General features: G+C 40.3%; 1 protein-coding gene across 4 annotated transcripts in view; it reads right to left on the bottom strand.

The window, feature by feature from the left end:
• PDK3 (pyruvate dehydrogenase kinase 3) overlaps positions 1 to 16,744 on the bottom strand; it is a 55,228-nt gene extending 38,484 nt beyond the window's left edge. For 2 of the 4 annotated variants that reach the window (XR_014226297.1, XM_082278606.1), the window contains exon 1: positions 16,525 to 16,743. Coding sequence is in view for 3 of the 4 variants with exons in the window: in XM_082278606.1 (XP_082134732.1) it covers positions 16,525 to 16,630 (106 nt within the window). In the remaining variant the exon portion in view is untranslated. Of the gene's footprint in view, positions 1 to 14,525; positions 14,667 to 16,524 lie in introns of those variants that run through there. The other 2 variants (XM_082278608.1, XM_082278607.1) reach the window with 2 other exon arrangements.
• Positions 16,745 to 20,662: the final 3,918 nt, after the last annotated feature.

Below are 20,662 nucleotides of genomic sequence, written 5' to 3'. Positions count from 1 at the left end.
GCAGCATGCAAGAGAGAATGGTACCCACTAGATCAGAAGTAATTAGATACTCTCCAGCTTTCAAAGCAAAAGCAAACTGTGTCCTAACACTGCTCCTTGGCTGCTGTTCCTCACAGCAACACCTGTACAACCACATCCATCAAAAGAAGGGACATCAGACTAAGTAAAAAACCCCCTTACTCTGTATGTTAGGTATTTTTTAAATATAATTGATCATAAATTACATGACAGTCGCACGTATGATAAAGTAAGTTCTAAACATATTTCCAGAAACAGCATTCTAATAAGCTGCAATGAGACTTCTGCAGGTTTAGCCTACAGTCACATTTAATTTTTTTTCAAAGGCTGGCTTTAATTTTGATCTAGTCATTCCATCTATTTTTCAAAATATACAGCAATCTTTCTTGATTTTGTTCTGACTCCAGCTGGGTCAATACACATTGCCAGAATCAGGCTTTTGTTTTAAACACCAGAGGCTAAAATCAGTCCAAATCTATCAGTTTCATTTGAAGAGAATTTGAAATCACACTCTCAGGGTCAAAGCGAAAGTTAAATTTATGAATAATCCCTCCTTGATTTACACTGCAATCCTCAATACATTACTCAAGAATACAAATATATGCTTCCCATTGCACGAATTCAAATGGAAGAATGAATAGTCATCCTATGCCCTAGTGGAAACTACACTGCACTAGGCATCAATGGCTGTATTTAGTTTTATTTCCAAAAACTTGAAACTCTTTAAAAGTATGCTTTTAAAAATCTGAAAATGGAAATACTAGAAAACTCAAAGTGAAACATTTCTTATCCACAAAGCCAAGAAGAAAAGAAAGCAAGGAAAGCATCTCATGATATATAGGGTTCAGAATTTTGCACACACCACCACCATTTGTTTCCCACTGTCTGTAAAACAGCAAGATTTGATTGCAATTGAACAATAATGCAGTTTTGTGGCTTTAAGTGGAATAATTGTGCAGACCAAATTCTTAAGTCAGGCACTGAAACAAGTTTCTTTCAATAAGTATCACATTAAGGCTACAAAAAGAACAAACCAGAGAGATAAAACCTCTTTGTTACAGGTCTGCTCTACTGCAGGGAACAAAGCAATCCCATACTATTCTTCCTGGTAGAAAATAACCCTGTAAAGTAATTACGTTTTCTAAGAGATGGTGTCAATTCAGGGTCAAGAGGCTAGATTATCTACAGATTTTTACTCATAATGAAGTTACACCTTCAAGGTGACTAAAAAAACTCCAAAATCATAGCTACAATGCCTGCAACTTAACCCAGAATTTGACCCAACAGGATAAAGGAAAAGCATGCATAAAATTTCCCACTCTACTGGTAAATTACATGAATTTCTGAGCATCTTCTAAAAACATAGACGGATGCAACAGAAATCAAGATAACAATAATAAAACAGTCTGTGACAGAGGAATGAGTGAATCTGATGGATTTACCTAAGAAGAAATAGATAAAGAACACAGCAATGTTCTCCAAGGCCTCAACAGTTCACTACAGAGGAGGCACCAGTAAGCTTGTCCTTCAAGAACCAAACAAGCATTAGACTCAAACTGCAGAAGACTCAAGTCTTAATATGCAGAAACTTCTTCATGGTAAACACTGTAAAAGAGAGCAACCTGATCTGATTTAGGCATCTCTTTTACATCTCTTTCAAAAAAAAAAAATCTGCCAAAATTACATTAAGCTAGTTGATTCAGTCTCTGAAATGAGGTTAAACTGAACACTGCCTAACATTCTTTGCAGCCCTAATTCTCTCATGACCCAAGAGGAAGAAACTGATCACTTCATATTTTGTCAATATGAAACCCACAAAGAGAAAGCAGTGCAATTTTGCACAGGGAAACAAGCAAAAAGTGAGAACTCCGAAGCAAGTCAGAGTTAGCAAAAACACAGCACAGACTGCATAAAGTTATACAATAATAGCTACTTTCACAGAAAAGAGACAATGAAAAGCAAGGTATTTATGAAGGAATGAATCCTCAAGTTATTACTACTGAACGCATAGCTAACACAAAAACTGAAAGAAATGTCAAGTGTCACCAGAGGTTTAAAAAAAGAAACTGTTTAATAAATGTTCTACCACCTTCAATCTTCTGAACAATCTTACCTGTCTGGGCTCATCAGTCACCCTATACAGAAGTCACCTAGAAAAACTTATTCGTAGCCGCCTCTCCGCCACTTTCAAATCTTCAGCTCAAAACTAACACCAAAGAGAGACTGCAATGCCAATCTCGAGACTCTTTCACTTAAGAACAAGTCAGTGTAATGGACTGACAACAGTCTTCAACAGTCTTCAACACCACAAAAATAAGAAAATACATCAGTAAAACAAAAATCTAAGCAGCAATCTTCTGGACTTTACATCAAAGCAAGGTCAGTGAAGAATATTCTATGGACAACCTTCAATGTCAGCCTTATGCATGACAGACACAGGGTTTGTAAAAATACAGTAGGAATGGTACCTGTACAAACACTGCTGCATTTGGAATGGTCACTGTTCACGAGAGTCAATGTTGGTGGATTTGCTTATGCAGTGAAATATGATACACCTGAAGAATGATGTGACTGCCACTGCACAAGTTTAAGTTGAAAATATAAGTAGACTTATTTAAATAAGAGTAACACATTAAAATTTCAGAAAAAGCTCACCCAGAATACGACATTTAATATTAAATCAATTTTTCCAGATATGAAAAAGTGTTACATGTTTCCACCAAAAATGAGTCATGCCAATTATTCAACTAGACAGGTATCAGAGGGAGAAAAAAATTTAAGAAAAACATGTTAATAAAACATGACCCAGAACCTTTGAGGCAGCACAGGTCACAAAAGCAGACTTGAAATGCATTAGAACTTCTAAATGTAATGCCATCAGAAGGGAAAAGATTAAAAGTGGAATGTTTCAGGGTTATACATCAATGTTACCACTGGTGGATCTTCCATTCAGAGGAAACTCAGGAAACAGAGTTCTACTCTCAGTTTTCTCTACTACTCTCTTTTCTCCTCTCTGGATTCAACTCTTCTCTAACATTCACTCATCTCTTCTCTTTCTACTTTTACCTTTTACTCCACAGTGCTAAGAAACGGAAAACAAATTAGACAACTCTTGCAAAGCTGCACTTAAACCAAACTTTTGTTCTGGGTCCTGCAACAAGAGGCACAAACAATGCAGAGACTTTTCACACACATGCAGCAGGCCCTGATCCAGTTCTGGCAAATTCTACAAACTGACAGAGCAATACTGTACTGTCCAAGATTCACTTTACAAAAGGATTCGTTCCATACAGAAGGCTCCACACAAACCTCCATTTTGCTGCAGAAGAGGGCAGAAATGCAGCATGAGATCATAAACTCTGGTTCCAGTGTTCTCAGTTCAGCTGCCAATTTCCCACATTCATGAATACCTGTTTGAGAACAGACTCCAGCAACAGTCCTTCACAATGATGATCAAAGTCACCTAGCTCACAAACCTAATACAGTTGTCACATCCCCAGGTTGTCACTGGACTGCCAAGGTCACATCATAAAAGCATCAGTAGTTTCTGAATATTGACACTCGTCTGTCAGAGGAGGCAGGAAAAGAAGAGACAAAGTGTTCTTTTCAGTCTTTTCACTGCAGGCAGAGGCCTAGTTCTCTCCAATAACTACGTATCGAACACCAGAGACAGACACTGTACTACTTTAAGACTCAAAGTCCCACATGCTGTCTACCAGAGACAAGGGACTTTATCTAGAATTCCACAAAAACAAGATCAGAAACTACTACTGTTGCTTTTAGATAGGGCAAAACAAAGGAAGAAACACAGGAAAACAGGAGTGATCAACCACATATACTGTCTTCTCTTGAGCTTCCAGAATGTTTCATAGCTCCTGTATAGGCAAACAAAACAAAGTGAAGCAGAAGGATGAAGAAATCTTCAAAAGAATATGCAAAAAGATCAGTGCATCAGAGCAGACTGAGCAAAAGCTAAAACTAATAACTTGCTGCTGAATGTAGGAAAGCAGAACTTAAGAACAGTTGAATTTCAACGATTACACACCATTTGAGGAGCATGGGCTATTTAATAAAAGATAAACAAGTTATGTTTGCACAGTCCCAAGAAATGTGACTACAAAACAAAACTCAGCAAAACAAGCCCAAGTCCAAAATCATTCCTATTCCCCAATGGGAATGATTATATTTTCAGCATACTCTTTAGATATTTATCTCACCAAGCACTAAAAACACCAATCCCACAAAAAGTATACAGGGTTTGTTTGCTTGGTACCAGACAGGGCTTTGTAAACCCCAATGAAGATGATGAAGCAAGTGGAAAAAGCACACACAATGTAACAGGAGATGTTGACTCTTGTTGACCCTCACTCCCTACCACAGACTGCATCCTAGAAACCTGTATTTTGAAACTGGGCCTGCCACGCTGTGCTACAGAATAGCAACCACAGCCTGCACAGCTGTTCCGACATAGGCAGCCTGCAGACGGAGGATCTGAAATTTAAGAATCCAAACCACACTTCCTCAGGTATTCAGCCTCTTTTTAGACACATCAGGACTAAGCTTCAGACCAAGTTCCATTACTGCTCTCTAAGGCTAATTCCACCAACCCTTGCAATTGTTTCATGAAAGTGTCCTGTTTTATGGGCATGCTTCACTTGGCACATATGACTGGCACGTTAAGAGACTGGTTCTATGTCAGTAAGGAAACCAGAGAAATTCTGAAGTTTCAAAAAATGAAACGTGAAGATTTAAAAACAAAAAATATTTTTTGCATATTACTGAACTATAATAAACATATCACTTTTATGAAGTCAATTAAGTTGTGTCAAACAACTACTGCCAGAAAACCAGCCTAAAGCCAGAGGAACTGAAGTCTGCAAGTAATCTTTCCCAAATACTTGTTTATCTTCTTCAGCCCAATTCCCATGATTAGCTGGGCCTTTTCAGCCTAAGGGAAAGCACATTGATAGGGGTGCTTGAGTCTTCTCAATCTACATGGTTTATGTTCACAGATGAGAACTCAGTTGTTACCACTGTATGGCCATTGATTTGCACTCTGTGCCATTCCATTGCTAAATGCAATCCAAACTAGGGAGCTCATGTTATTTACCCTTCCAGTTAAAACTTTCCAACAGTCACGTGTCACAGCATATGGATAAAACAAGGGCTGAAGTACTGAAACAGTTGAACTTAATAAACCATTTCCAATTTATGCAATTCAACTAATGACACATTCAAGCTTTGACTGGCAGGGCAACTGCAATGCTTGCTTTCTGCTCTAAAGGAAAATTTCAGTACAGCATTCATCAGGAGAATACATTAGCCTATACCCTGTTATCTGAATGACCAGACCAAATCTCATTCATAATCAAGGTCTAGACTTTTGAACTTAAGAAGTTAAAAAATAAATACAACTACTCTTGAATTTATATACAGAAAAACATACTTATCTCCACTTACTTCCAAAACCCCTAAGAGTGAGCTGGTTTATATCTTATGTGTATTAATTACTATGCCCATGTTAAGGAATACCACTGGCATCGAGAAAAAGTCATTTCATGTTTTCATATAAATGCAGGTAAAGAAAAAATGTCAGCTAGCTGTCCTTAGCACAGCAGGACAGCTCAACATGGAGTGAATCATTACATTTACTATCACATTAGCTATACACTAATTTAATAATAAATAACAATAACAACAATATATGACTTGTGAACTCCAGTAAGCCTGTTTCAAGTAAATGGTGCTCTGAATGAAATTGACTGTGCTGGAAAGCAGCTTAACTTACTGCTGAACAGGAACAACAGGAGGAATTAACAGATGCACAATAAACTGCAATCATTAATCTTAACTCCTAAAGCCACAGCCTTCCTGCCACAGAAAAGACCCAAGTGAAGACACGTCTGTCCCACTCAAGAGGAATGGATTATCAGAAAACCACTTGTCAAAGCTGTAAACTAGCACCATGTACTGTTAAACAGAACAACCCAAATTAAAAGCGTGAATTTTCAACATAAGCTTCCCTGATCTAAAACTAATGTTTAGCTGCTTACCACTCATTTCTAACGAAATAATTTTTGGAGTATTTTAATGCATTTGCCAAGAGACAACACAGTAACCAAAAGTACCTATAAAGTTTAACGCAGAGGCACTCAACCCATTACTCACAGGCTGTATTATTTTTAGACATATAGACCCAAGGCTGTCTTTCCTTTGAGCAATTTGGGAGTAGGCTGATAGTCAGGTGAATCATTTTAGCACAAAGCTTTGTCTTGCTGTATCATAGGCACTCCCCACAGAAAATGACAGGCAAAGAGCCAAAACGTTCTCAGGAGAAACCACGGCCCTGATCAGGTTCTTGATCTTAGAACTATCTCTGCAAACCAGACTCCTTCCCTAGCCAGGCACAAGGGGCTTCTAAAACAGACAAAACCAAAACAACGTGTCTCTTCAGACTATATCAGCTCCTCTTCCACCAGCACTCCTGAGCCCTAAGCAGGGAGCAGCCAGTCAGAGCAGGTCAGAGGTGCACAGCAGCCCTGGCCTCCACTGCCAAGGGGCTCTGTGGCTTTCAAACAGGAGATCCTGGACAAAACAAATCTCACGTTTTGCTCTGGTGAGACTCAAAATTTTAAAACAAATCTAAAACTTGGTTTTTTAGATGTAGATGAGGCTTAAAGCACCGAACCAAAGAAACCTTATTCCCCTTTTGTTGCTCTGATCAGCTTCTGTTACAATAAACTGACCAGAAAAGACTGAGTTTTGCTTCTTGGGTCTTATAATCACCTTTTCCTTCCATAAGAGGTAAAAATCTGTTTCACATTGAAGATTATAATTAGATGTTCCAAATTTTTAACACTCTCCCTAAGCTCTCACAACTTTGGCAACTTCCTTCCTAACCTTTATGAAAAACTTCCATAATTCTCTCTAACCATTCCAGAAAAATACAAGTCCCTGCTTTATCCTTTAGTTCCTGTAAACCTGCCAAAGGAAAAGCTATTCCAAATCCCCAGCATAAATAAAATTAACGTTCATGAGCAAAGACTCACACAGTTAAAACCAATTACATAAAAATACTGCCAATACCACATGCTCCAGTTTCCCTTTAGTCTCACCGAGGTGAAACGCATTAGACTGTTAAACATCTTGTTTCAAAACACTTTTGATAATTAACAAACCACATTACAAAAAAGATTAGAGGATTCCTCTATGTCATTGCTAGTTATCAGTCGAAAGGTATTTTTGCAGTCTATAAAAATCTTGCAGAAAAGCATAAACAAGGACTAAAACAAACAAGTAGCAGTTAAAATGTAGATTATTTTTAGCAAAAAAATTCTGCTTGTCGATTCACAGTCTTAAACCTAATTCTGAAAAACACCAATTGTAATTTGCACAAGCCTATTTTAATGAATTAAGTCAGTGAAAGTATTTATAATACTGTGTCACTTTTTTTATATTGACTACAAACTAACAGAAAATAATTTAAACAGAACAAAGAAATGTAAGAGAATGTCACATTTACATAGAAAGGTTTAAAGGAAACAGGAGCCAATAAAATAGCCTCTTATAACACAAAAAGCATCAGAAAAAGGAGAACTATGCCTCAAGAGTCACAGTTCAGTGCTCTAATTCATCCTTTCAACCTAACATTTCCAAAAATAAAAATTACATTTAACTGACTCCAGAAAAAACACAAAAAAACAAATGTACTTTTTAAAGGGTAAGTAGTAGCCTCTAAAATACTTCAGCAGTTTTGAGAAAAAGGTGGCTTTTAAAAAAGGCCATTATATTAAGCATAGCTGGCAACAAGAAAAGCTGTTCTAATACAGTAACTGTGGAATTAGATAAAACAATCCCTTAAATCTATGCCTATGATGGATGATGATGATGGATTATATTGATGGATTATTATGATGGCTTATACTGATTTGAGTTATGGAGGACTGGAGACATACCATTCACTCTTCACAACACAGTCCTGTGAAGATCAATGACTGCTAGTGCAACATACTTATTAATTGTTCTTCATAAACATTTGTACTGAGCTGGCTGCTGGAGCCAGTTCTCCTCACAGTGCCCCAGAGGGGGCTGTGCCTTGGAGCTGTAACTCGAAGCGCCGGTGACACAGCCGTGTTTGGGCTATGGCTGAACAGGCCCTGCATAGCATGAAGGGTTTCTCTCTTTCTCCTGCACTCAGTCCCTATCCCAGCAAGTAGGATTGGGGGTGGGTAACAGGCTGGATGGGGACAGAGCCAGGAGAGCTGACCTGAGCTGGACAAAGGGCTGTTCTATATGACATGATGCCATGCCCAGCAGTAACAAACTGGCTGGCTTTGTCACCCAAGATGTCCATCTCACAGTGCCTGGCTGAGCACAGCTCTGCCCCTAGGGGTGGTGAGTGACTGCCCGTGCATCACTTGTTTCTCTTCCTCTTTGCTTTACTTCTTAAACTGTCTTGTTCTTAATCCGTAAATTCTCTCATTTCTGCCCTCCCTATTCTCTCCCCATGCCAGTGAGGGGTGGAAGGAGGGGAGCAAGCACCCAGCTACTGGATGGGGTCAACCTACCATAACACTGAACAGCTATGATACAACAACCTCACCTTGAGGGGGTTTTTGTTTATTTGTTTTTAATTAAGAATGTCACATGGGGCTGTGCCAAAACTTCAAAAAAAGCCAGATACAGCACCTACTGCTATTGCCTTAGCACACACCAAATTAACTTGGAAATTAGACCAGGCCAACACAATCTTTTGTCTCTTTACTACCTTATTATCTCTTGGTGCTTATCTATGTATTACTTCATTATCAGCTCCATCACTTTTTCAGTTACTTCAGTCAACCTGACTTAACTCTAATCTCCTCCTCTTCCTCTCCCCTGAAAGACAAACAGTGTTTTTTCCCACTTCCACAATACTGGGGCCATCCATTATTTCCATGAAACCCGTAAGCACCAGCTGTGCTGCACCAGGCCGCACACATTTGCAGAAGAAAGTGTTCAGCTACTCACAACACACAGAACCGATTTACTTCTGCTGGAACCCACCAGGCCAAGAGGATCTAGACATATTGCAGCTGATCTAAAATTTGGGTCAGGGAAGAGTTGTGATTTCCTTTATGTTTCTGGATACAATTCATCTTTTTCTGAAGACCAAAGCAAAGACGAATTCAACAGTCTTTATCATTATGTACTTATTTTCATCAAGTAAATGTTTCACTTCTGCATTCTCCCCAATTACTTTAAACTATCTCAACATCTTTTTATCTGCTTTTCTATCCCATGACTTCTCACCTTGGCTGTTATTTGTACTGCAACCTAAGACAGATGTCCTTGCTTCCAGCTTTCATATGATGTTTTTTAATCAACAGTATTTCTGGACTTCGTAACACTGCTCTACCGCTCTCCTATCTTTTGTCTGCATCAGAATTGCTCTTTCTCAAACTGACAGATCATCTTATACTCCTCCTTATATCTTAGGAGAGACCCTACCAACCTGTTTTCTCGGCTTGTAGAAGTTATGCTATTTTAAAATCACCGGCTGTCAGTTCTTCCATTCCAGAGAAGGAATGCTATCAAATTCATGTCCATTTTAATCGAAGTTTAATCTCAGATTTTCAGGTGTCTCCTTATTAGTTTTAATCTACTCTAAAGCAGGCATTTCAACAATTTCTACCAGTTGCTAGAAGAAAAACATGTCCCATTCATTCTTAGATCTTCAAGAGCTACAAATCCTATCTTTTTGTCCTTCCAGAAAGAAGCTTCCCAAGCCCTCAATTTCTATCAGGCAGCATTCTCCATTGCTTCTGCTTTTTGCTAAAAAGAAATAAACAAACCCACTGGCATTGTTTACTGCTTCATGCAGATGAGGAGTTCTTGTCCTCTCTCTATCACCCAAGACATTCAGCTGTGTCCTTACATGCCATACCAGCTTCAGGAAATAAAAAAAAGCTCAAGCATGCAGACATGCACATGTGCAGGGAAACATCTCCCCTTCCCAGCATCCCAAGACAGACGACTGCACAGCTCCTCTGATCAGTCCACAGACAAATGGAATACAGATTGAGAAATTTTTGGCTGTTTTGGGAAACCAAACTCAAGCAATTCCATCAGCTGAAGGATGCTCACTTGTAAACTACTAGGCTATGCTTACAGGCAAGAGTGGCCAGCCAAACCACCTACTGAAGGCAGAATTTTCAGTGCTTAGGCTTTATGAGGAAGAAAAAAAAATACCTTGGTGATCCAGTTTGATCATCTACAGCAATTTATGGAATTTGTACTGTAACTATACTAGAATACTGAATTCAGAATATATATAAAATCTCAATTACACTCAGAAATTAAGTATTCCTTTATTGAACAAACAGCCTGTAAAAGTGACTGATACAGATAATTCTGTATACGAAATGCACCACAGTCTAGTATTACACAATACTCCCACACATAAATATCTCTATCATATCACAGTTTAGTAGTGACTGCTGAACAAAGTTACCTAACCACAATGACTCTTTCAGACCTTCAAAACAATCAATATTAGGCCTTATAAAACCCTTCAATATTATATATAGTATTGGAACACCACTGCCTGCCAGCAGCTGGCAGCTGTAAATAGGAACAGGTTATAAATAACAGTTGCATCAAAAAGGCTTCCAGCTTACTTGCTGTGCTACAGCCCCTTCAAAGAAAACCCTTCTTAATGTTATGAAATGCAAACTTTATCCATGCCCAGATCTAGGCAACGAAGGACTGAACATGGAAAGGTGATAACCACAAAAGAATTCAAGAACAAAAGCAGGCAGACAATCCAGCTTGCACATCCAGCTGTCACTGTGACCAAAGGGTAGCCTTTCAAGGTAAAAACTAAACAGCAGTGAAACTATTTTATTCCAACATTCCACAAAACTTATAAAGGGATGCTATTTAAAGCTCTAAAAGACATATTTGAAGAACAATACTGAAAATTCTGGAAAAGCCACAGAAGTTAATTCCATGGTATTTTCATAAGGCTTGAAATAGCTCATTTAATGTATTTATCTTTACAAAATAAAGAAGGATACTCCACCACACTGCACATATACCACACAGTGAAAATATTCCAGGCATCAAAGGATCCCAACCTACCAACAAAAGCTCTAACAAAACTGCTGTATGGAAGCTGAAGCCAGTCAGATGAAAATGAAAGACAGTAACGCCTGAGTAGCATTGATCTTCCTGATCCCACTCAGAGGTCAGCATTCCAATGGTTAACATTTGGACTAAGAGGACTTTTTTTTTTTTTTTGAAGATGTATTTAAATCAAGCGTAAGGTTTTAAGGACCATACACAAAGAGCAGTAGAAAAAGCACAGCTGAAAGCAATAAATAGCAGGTAATCATTTAATATCTTTTAGCCCTGAACTTTTTAAGTGCTGTAGATGCACAGTCTCTCCACTAATGTTCTATTAAAAAAAAACCAAACAATCAAAATCTTCCAGTATCTTTTTGTGTACAAAAATCTTCCAACAGCCATCTTCCATAAGAAGATCAGTAATTATTTGGAGGCATAAAACAGGTTTTGATCTCTACTTTCCTACCTCCACATGTTGTTGTTGTTCAAATTGTATCTGCCAGCTACCTCTCCAGTGGCAGGCTGTCAGCTCAGATCCATGCCTCTACCAAGAACACGACATGAAGCATTAACAGTCTTGCAAAACCCCAATCTCATCCTGCTCGTACAACTGGCAGCCACCAACAGCAATGCCGATACCTGGTTTGCTCTTTATATCCCTTTGGAAGGGGCCTACATGTTGCCCCAAGACAGGTAAATTTAATAGGTACCACATAAATGAAACAATTTCATGTCAAAAACTGTATTTAAAAAATGAGAAGGATCTGTTGATCATATTTTCCTCCAGATATGCCCCAGGGCACAACAGTTCCATGCACTCATTGTGATTATCTGCTGCATGCTCAGCTGTTCTCAGTACAGTAAAATTACTAAATTACAACCTTTGTGATATTTTTCAATGCCACTAACTGCAGCAGTCACCACAAATATTTTGATTATAACCTACAAAATCAGGATCTCCTAAGTCACATTCCACAACAAGAATTCACTGTGATTCACTATCTTCTGTCTTAAGCACAAGCACAGCTTTTTTATCCAAACCCATTAGTAACTCTGTGGTACATGTACACTAATATATGACATGTTCAAAGAGCTAACAAAAAACCAAGTGTAACCCCATAGGTACAAAATTCATCCAAAGCATTTCATTTGAAACATGAAACAAAAAGGGCTAGGTACAGCTGGCCAAGAGAGCTTCAGCAGTAAACAAGCCCCAAAAGCAGATGGTTCGTGTTTCTGACAAAACACACCTCAGACTCATCGGTCCCAGACACTTGGTCAGCTGGGCACCAGCAATGAGAGGATTACATGAGTACAGTATCCTGGCACGCGTTCACAAGACAGCACTAGCACAGCTTCAAATGACTCTTTCATGCATAATCGAAGGATTACACCATTTACACTTCACTCATGTCTTCATTTGTGCTTAATTATATGTAACCTTTTCAGTACAACCATTCATTTGACAAAACATTTGTCAGTAACTTTACTGACAGCTGAGGTACCCCGACGACGTGAGCAAGCAGCTGTGTGGAGCTTGCCAGCCAGGGCAGGGTTCAGCACTAGTGCAGCTCTCCAGGGCTGGCTCACACCAAGGACAGGCTGCAGTGCAGGCACCAGGAGGCTCACATCTCTGGGTGACTTTTTAAAATACCAGGACACTCTCAGAAAAGCAACTCTACTTTCCTCAGACAGGTTATTACTTCCCCAGGCAAGGGATTGGCCAACTGGTTACCCACGTGTGTGATTGCTGGTTAAGAGTATTGGGTATTTTGGATTAACCTGTCACTCTCTAAGGCCCACCCTACATGCTGAATCGAATCTAAATTGAGATGCTCTATCAATATGAATCTCCAGAATGGGCTTTTTTTTTTTTTCTCAAACAGTCTAGCCCCCAAAATGTACAAAGATCCATGGACCTAAATGTTAGATGACATCTCTACTTCCAAGTTCATTTCAGAGAAGATATTTTAGTAATTAATTTAGTCTCGGTCATAAAGGAACACCTGCACTTGGAAATCTACCAAAACAACTTTCAGAGGAGCTACACAAGTTTGGAACTACACAGCTGAATCCAATTGGTAGGTTTTGTATTTTTTTCCAGAGCAGAATAATTATTGAGGCCTGGATAAACCTGGAGTGACATGCTAGCATTAAACAAGGTCAAAATTTGTTTATATTGAAACACACTTACAGAAGGTCACTCTTTTGCGAAGGAATGAGATTGCACAAGAATCTTGGGAAATATACTTTGTAAAAAAAGAAACTGCCTGAACAGAATTCAGGAGCATGCAAACAGAAAATGTACGCACAGAAAAAAGTAAAAAAGCTGCACAGTGTGAGCACTCAGGCTTTCTTACACAGAGGTCCCAAGCCCACGGCACAGTAACCTCTGACACACTCACGGCAGCTACAAAGACAGCTGCAAGCTCAACAGAACATGGACACAAACAGGACTCAGCTACAAAAAGCAAGCGAGTGTCACTGCTTTAACTACTGCCTTCTGGTTTGCTTCACAGGTTCTTAATACTAGCAAGCTACCTTAAACAGACAAACTGTCTCTTATAGTGGTTTAAATAGCTGAATTAAGCAGAAAAAGTTTTAAAATAAACATCATTAATTTATATCACTGGAAAGGAACAGAGACTCTACAGCCTCACTATGCACACAACTATGTTCCATACAACCCACACTGTTAGCCAGTAAGTAAAAAAGCCCAAGCTGTACCTCAACACACATTGCCACCAACTATCTTTGAAGAGACTCTTCAGCTCACAAGAAACACAAAGTTTCTCTCCCCCAGGTCACCACAGTTTTACAAATTTGTAAGTCAACTTAGTCTAAATCAGTATCACCAATACAAAAAAAAAGACATAAGGAACACACTGCAGTTTCATTATTGTCAGAAACTAAGACAAAAAACTTTCTTCACATAAATCCGAATCACAGTAAGTGCAAATTCCATATGAGAAATGTACATCAGACAACAAAACCAGACTGCCATGAGAGGGTTATTCACACATTTCCTTTGGGCTTACTCTTCTTCAACATTTGTTGAAAATTCAGTCATGTTTTTGTAAAACAAGCACTACATTCATATAGCTCAATTAAAAATACTGTTTCTTTTGAAGCAAGACACTAAGTAGCCTCTATAAGCTGACCACAAAACAGTCTTCTTCCCATCAAACATTCTTACAAATGAACAAACACAACTGAACTGCACCTTGAGTATCGTGCTCCTTTATGTTTGGCATATTTGCCCTCTTGACTACTTGTATCCTGCGCCACCCAGAAATTCTTTTTTGGCTAATTCAGATATAAGTAACACAGTTCCCCAACATGGTGCAAGTTGTCCAGGCCTTCCACACCTCAAGTGGGAAAACTTTTGCATTATCACTTACATTTTGATATTGATTTTTCCTCTAGGCCTCTGAAGACTCTGAACTTGAAATTACCCAAAGCTGTAAACATTTAGGATCACATCAGTTAAGTAACTACATTGGGTTTAATGTATTTGCTTAAACTGCTGTAATTTTCCTACTTGAGTTTTCCCAAGTAAATACAGGCACTAAAGAGTAAGTAAGTGGAGATGTTAAGTGGCCCGTAAGACTTATTAAGATCAAGGTGATAGGTTTAACAAGGTTGATACAACATAAAACTACTAATTTTAGAAACTCCTGGTGACCTTCCAAGACTAAACCATAGACTTTTTTTTCTTCAGAGGTTTGAAATGTCAATGACAAGATAGCTTCCCGTCAGCCTTAAGACATGAAGAGCCTTAAATACACAGCCACACACACACAAGAGTCCAATGACACATCCAGTGACAACTGGAGCACATTGAAAGAATAGGGCTGGCCAGGCCATAACGTCCTGTTCTCACTCTGTTCATTTCCAGTGACATAAGCCAGGCTTAGAACTGTGTAATAAAACTACCACTTTCTGCAGAATCACAAGACACTTTTCTAATTATAAAGTAATACAGACACTACAATGTTAAAACAAACACAGCATTATGAAAAGGCTCCCTTAGAAGAGATGTCCAAAGGCAAACAGTCATGCAGGACAACACAGAACTGCAGAAGTCCTTACCAAAAAGCAAAGTTTTGTCAGAACATCCAAGGCATTAATGCAAATCCTGAAATCTTTACACCTCTCTAATCACAACTGAAAAGACTCACAAAAACCAGTATTTCCCCAGCAAAAATTTACAAATGCATTTCAAACAGGCAATGGTGACACAATTTGTTTAGTGCCAAGGCTAAAATAAAGATATTCTAAGTGTTAGGCCATTGCTCTTGCCAGTACAGAAAGATACAGCCTAAGAATCACCAATACTAGAGAAGAAGCCCAGCAGCACAGGAAGGGGTGGGAAGAGATAACAAACTCAGATGAGTGGAGACCAGAGAAAGAAAGCACAGCTTCTAGTCAGGTTCTCCTTTAAGTGAACACAAGGGGGTTTGGGTTTTTTTTTTTAATGGTACAAAACCCTGTTTCATTGAAACACTATATCAAGCCCATTACTGGCTTTCTGTACTTACAGCATTCTTTCACAAATACCTCTGCCATAACTGTTCAATTGTATCCACTTTTAATCACTTTGTGGCTGAAATCTAGCTCATTTTTGTCCTTTTGTACCTTTACTGTGAGAGTATAATGAAGGAACACTCTGTTAAGCTTCACGGTGCTACACATGGCCTCTACATTTACTCTACCAGCAACATTTATGTGATAATAAAATCTCAACAACTCATGTGTCAGAGAGCAAGAGTCAAATAACCTCCGATACAAATATGGGTTTATCATTATCTAGATGGAAGCAGGTTTTTTAACAGCAACACAAAGCCACTCCTGGATTTCATTTCAGGGCTTCTGAAAAGAAAAATGCTATTTATCATCAGCGACACTTCCTGAAGTGTTCCTGAATTTTGCACAAACAGGTCTCCTATACAAGTGCGGTTAAGAGTTCATGTCCGAGCTTTAAGTAAGCCGATCTCTGCACGGCAGATTTAAATCTTCACGCTCAACACCATTAACTTACTCTCTCCTTTACTCGCTAAGCTCACAAAACGTCAGGTCAGGAACCCTTATTTTGATCCCCATCCCCACGGTACCCATGACAGGGGATAACGCAAGAGGGGCAAGCCCGCCCCTCCTGGCCCCTCGGCGAGGCGAGCAGCGGCTGTTTGCTGGCCACCGGCTACCGACAGCGCGCACGGCCGGGTGTCAGCGCGGGCCCCGGGCCTGCGGGGCCGCCGGGCCGGGCCCCGGCCGCGCTCCCGATGCGGGCCGAGGAGCCGCGGCCGAGGAGCCGGGGCCTGCGCGCCAGCCGCCGCCGCCGCTCCCCGGGAAAGCCGCAGCGACCCCCACACCCCCTCACCCCGCGGCCCCGGCACTCACCGAAGTCGAGGAACTGCTTGATGGAGAGGGGCGAGGGGGAGAAGCGCGAGTAGTACTCGATCTGCTTGGGGATGGGGCTCTTGAGCAGCGCCCCGCACAGCCGCATGGCGCGGCCCGCCCGGCTCCGCTGCGCTCCCGCCGGCAGCGGCTCCTGCCCGGGCGCGGCCGCTCCGCGCCGCCCGTCGCGCTCCGCGGCCCGGCCCGGCCCGGCGGGAGGGGCGAGCGCCGCGCCCGCTCCGCGCACGCGCACGTCGGCGCGGGGGGGGCGGGGCGGGCGAGTGAGGGCCGCGGGAGCGGAGCGGGATCGTGTGGAGAGTGCCGGGAGCCTCAGCCGGTCCTTGGAGTCGCAATCACTGGCTCAGTTAGCTTGGAAAAGACCTCTTGGATCATCGAGTCCGGCCTATGACCGAACACCACTGTGGCAACTACACCATGGCACTGAGTGCCACGTCCAGTCCTTCCTTAAACACGTCCAAGGACGGTGACTCCACCACTTCCTTCTGTTGTCCACAAAAATCGGATTCATCAGCTGTTGTGTGACAAGCCAATAATTACACGCTCAAGACAGACATTAATTACTCTACTTCAGAGTTGTACAAGCCTGGGTGCTCAGTGGCATTCCATGAATCAGGCACACCAACTATCAAAACTTTCTACTAACTATAGATTTTAGCTAACAAAAGAATTAGTGGTCATTGGCTACAAGCTACATAGTTCTCTTATTAATCAGTATTATTATCGTCTATTGGTTAATGATTCTCTTGCCTGTCACGCTACTTAGCCCTCATGCTCAGTCTCTCTTCTGCTGGCACAGTGAGTTTCCTGGGTCTGTGGTCAGTGAGTCAGTGGTCCCAATCTCCCCCTGCCAGAATTACCTCTTACCCAGTTGGAGCTGATTTCAGCACAGTTGCTGAGGTGGCTTTATTAGTTTCCTCTTAATGTTAGGAGTTCTGCCAGATGTCCTTGTGGTCTGCAAATTCTGTGTTCTTTGTGCCAACTATCAGTGGGCATCCTTCTCCTCAAGGTTTGTTAACCTCCCTCTACATCTGAAATCATCACAGCATGTCAAGCCCTAAACCATAACAAGGCAATTCTACCAACAAGTTATTTGTCTTTCTGACACCTGGACATCGCTTGCTAGCTGCTATCTGTTTCACAGATTAAATCTCCCTTTTGTTGATTAAGCTTGAAAGTATACAAAGATCAAGCATCACAGAGCATCCTTTCTTGAGCAAATTTTACATATTCCACATTTTGCAACACCTTGGCAGTCCATTCTGTTATCTAATCAGCCCTTCTGTGAAGAAATTCCTCTCGATGTCCAACCTAACCCTTCCCTGGCATCGTTTAAGACTATGTTCTTGTGTCCTGTCACTGGTTACCTGGGAGAAGAGCCTGACCCCCACCTGGCTATTCCCTCTGTTCAGGTTTCAGATGGACCAGTTAGTATGTCTCAGCTGGTCCATAAGATGGTGCCTGCACAGCCGGCTTCCGCCAAAAATTCAGCCCTCAGGTATCCAGCAGGTTGTACAGTGGGTATGAGGCTGGCAGAACAAAGGTCACCACATGCAATAATACTTGAAATTTCCTGGAAAAGTCCCATTTTTAGCTGAGAAAGCATCTGAATACAATTAAAATTAATTTTGATAGCTAGAATTGAAAGTGAAGCCAGGTATTGGAGAATCCAAATATATCACTGAATGCAGTCACTGACTGCTTTTTGCTATGATGTGGTTTAGGTACATTTAAGACAAATAATTGTTTGCAAATTCCTCATTTTTTCTCCAGTGAATTCAACGTAAACTTCAGGAGGTACAAGATAATATTACTCTAATTTTATAACTGACTTGCCAAAGAAACCAGTACCCTTTAGTTACTGGAAGTCTCTCTCCATCCTTTCTGTCATGATTATAGAATTTGAGACTGAGAAATCCTGACCTAATGTACAAAATAACTGGAAAGCATTTCAAAATCACCTCAATTGCAGGTTGTAGGAATGACTGGCTTGAAGAGGCATGTCATGTAATCAAGACTGGCAAAATGAAACATCTACTGTAATTTTGAAGCTTTTTTGGCAGATGAGGAAAAGTGTTTTAAAACTTTTGTTATATACTCATCAGGATTTGATTGTGATTTATTTAGAGCATAACTCTGAAATGGGTTGCAGAATTATCTGGCAGAAAACAATACCGTTTTTGGTAAAGACAGAACATTTCCCAGATTAAGATGAAATTAGCAACTTCAAAGGATGATTCATTATCAACATTTAAGCCACTTGATTTTATGTATCATTTCACATTTTTAAGTAATTCTAGTGTGATTTCAGCTTCAAAAAGTAGCATGACAACAGTTAACTGTTGAGTTGTCTTTCTAAACACAAAATCATTTTTGCAATATACAGCGTTACAGCATCATCTTTTTTGGAAAGTTCTTAAACATATATTAGCCACCCCATATGAAAAATTGGAATTGTTTTTTGTCTCTGGTGATACAGACTAAAACCACAATGAAGACACACACAAAGTCACTGCAAAACAGAGGTGTGCTCTTCTCATCAAATAGACTCCCTATAGCTTCTCTCAAGTCTGGAGAAATTGATGATGTAACCAACAGATCTAATTCTCCAAAAGCTGTTCAAACACACACTTTAGACACATTCAAATCCCAGACCCACCCAACAGCTCTTCCTGGCCTTGTGCTTAAGAAGACTGCAAGACTTGCTTGAGAGAACATAAAATGCACATGGGTGATGCCTTAGGTTTTAAGCTTCATGTTTTTCAAATCCTGTACTGCCTAGTGTGTAACTCTGAAGTTTCTTGTAGCCCGTTAATTTCTGCTCTCTCATGCTAGGTAGACATAACAAAGCTTCTCCAGGCCTGCTCTCCAAGGACACTCAGACCATCCTAGGCCCAAAAAATATAAACCAAAAGCCTCTAAAGGGGGGGAAAGCTTAGGGAAATTACATCATTAACTGAAGCTTTAATTGGAGAATTAACCCTGATATGCAAATGAACCAAACCTATAAAAGTGTGAGGAACTTGTGACTTGGAGTCCATCTTGGCAGTAGCTTCTGGCTCCCCAGGGAGTACCTTTGAAGGCCCTTCAAACAAACACCCACCTTTATTCCCTTGTTCTTATCTAGTCTCTGTTTTTAAGTGGCCACTTCAGGCATCATGGGAAAGGCTATGGTTTTACCAGTGCAAGACAGCAGAAAGCATATACCTAAACCTAGCTCTTAAACAATCTGCCTAACTAAAGAGAAGTTAGTGACATAAACAATGCAAAATACAACATGTCACTGGGATCAATAGGATTAAATGTTAAGCTGAATTTTGCTTTTTGAACCAGTTGGATTTCTCATACCTCATACCTGCCTGCTTTATGTATTTCAGAACATATCTGGTGCAGAAAAGCTTTCTGAGCTCATTCTGTGAGAACTTCCCTGAATCTTTCTTTATATGATAAAAAACCTCTACATGTGTACAGGAAAGAAATTATTTACCCCTTAAGAAAATTTAATTTTAACATTGATAACACCTAACACTGCTGAATTTCTCATGTGTTTAGCATCTCCCTTTCACTGGGGGTATTATTTTCATATTTTCCAGTTAGATTCAAATCTGGAATAACTAGAATTAACCAAGGGGTCAAAGATAACCCACTTTTACATGGCCATTTAGTAGCCAGAAAAACTTAGTCCCTTGTTCAGTTAAAATCTGTTGAGCACACAGGCAACTGGAAACCTCAACCTCTGTAAGGGAATTAGGGTCTTGGTATAGACACTTGCCAGAACCCTGCACTGAGGACAAGATGCCCTTGGTGTCCTGGCCCAGAGAGCACCACCCAGCCCCTGGCTTGCTCTCAGGGAGCTCCAGACACATCATAGAATCAGTTTTTGTTGGGCCATCACTGTGACAAAGGAGATGGATAATTAAATCTGAGTAAACAATCTTGCCTTAAACATTTTTCTTGGTTTTCTGTGTTAGAGAATCAAGGCTTGTGACTCACAAACCACAAAAACTTTGAGAGGGAAAAGCAGTAGTAATCAGGTTTTGCTGCAGAGTGATTCCCTAAAATAGGGGATCTGATGTAGAGAATATTTGCAAAAGCAAAAGCTTTTTGGTGTTTCCTACCCTCA

The sequence above is a fragment of the Coloeus monedula genome (assembly GCF_965178545.1).
Source record: "Coloeus monedula genome assembly, chromosome: 3".
NCBI lineage: Eukaryota > Metazoa > Chordata > Aves > Passeriformes > Corvidae > Coloeus > Coloeus monedula.
This window is presented reverse-complemented; position numbering and strand designations above follow the sequence as displayed.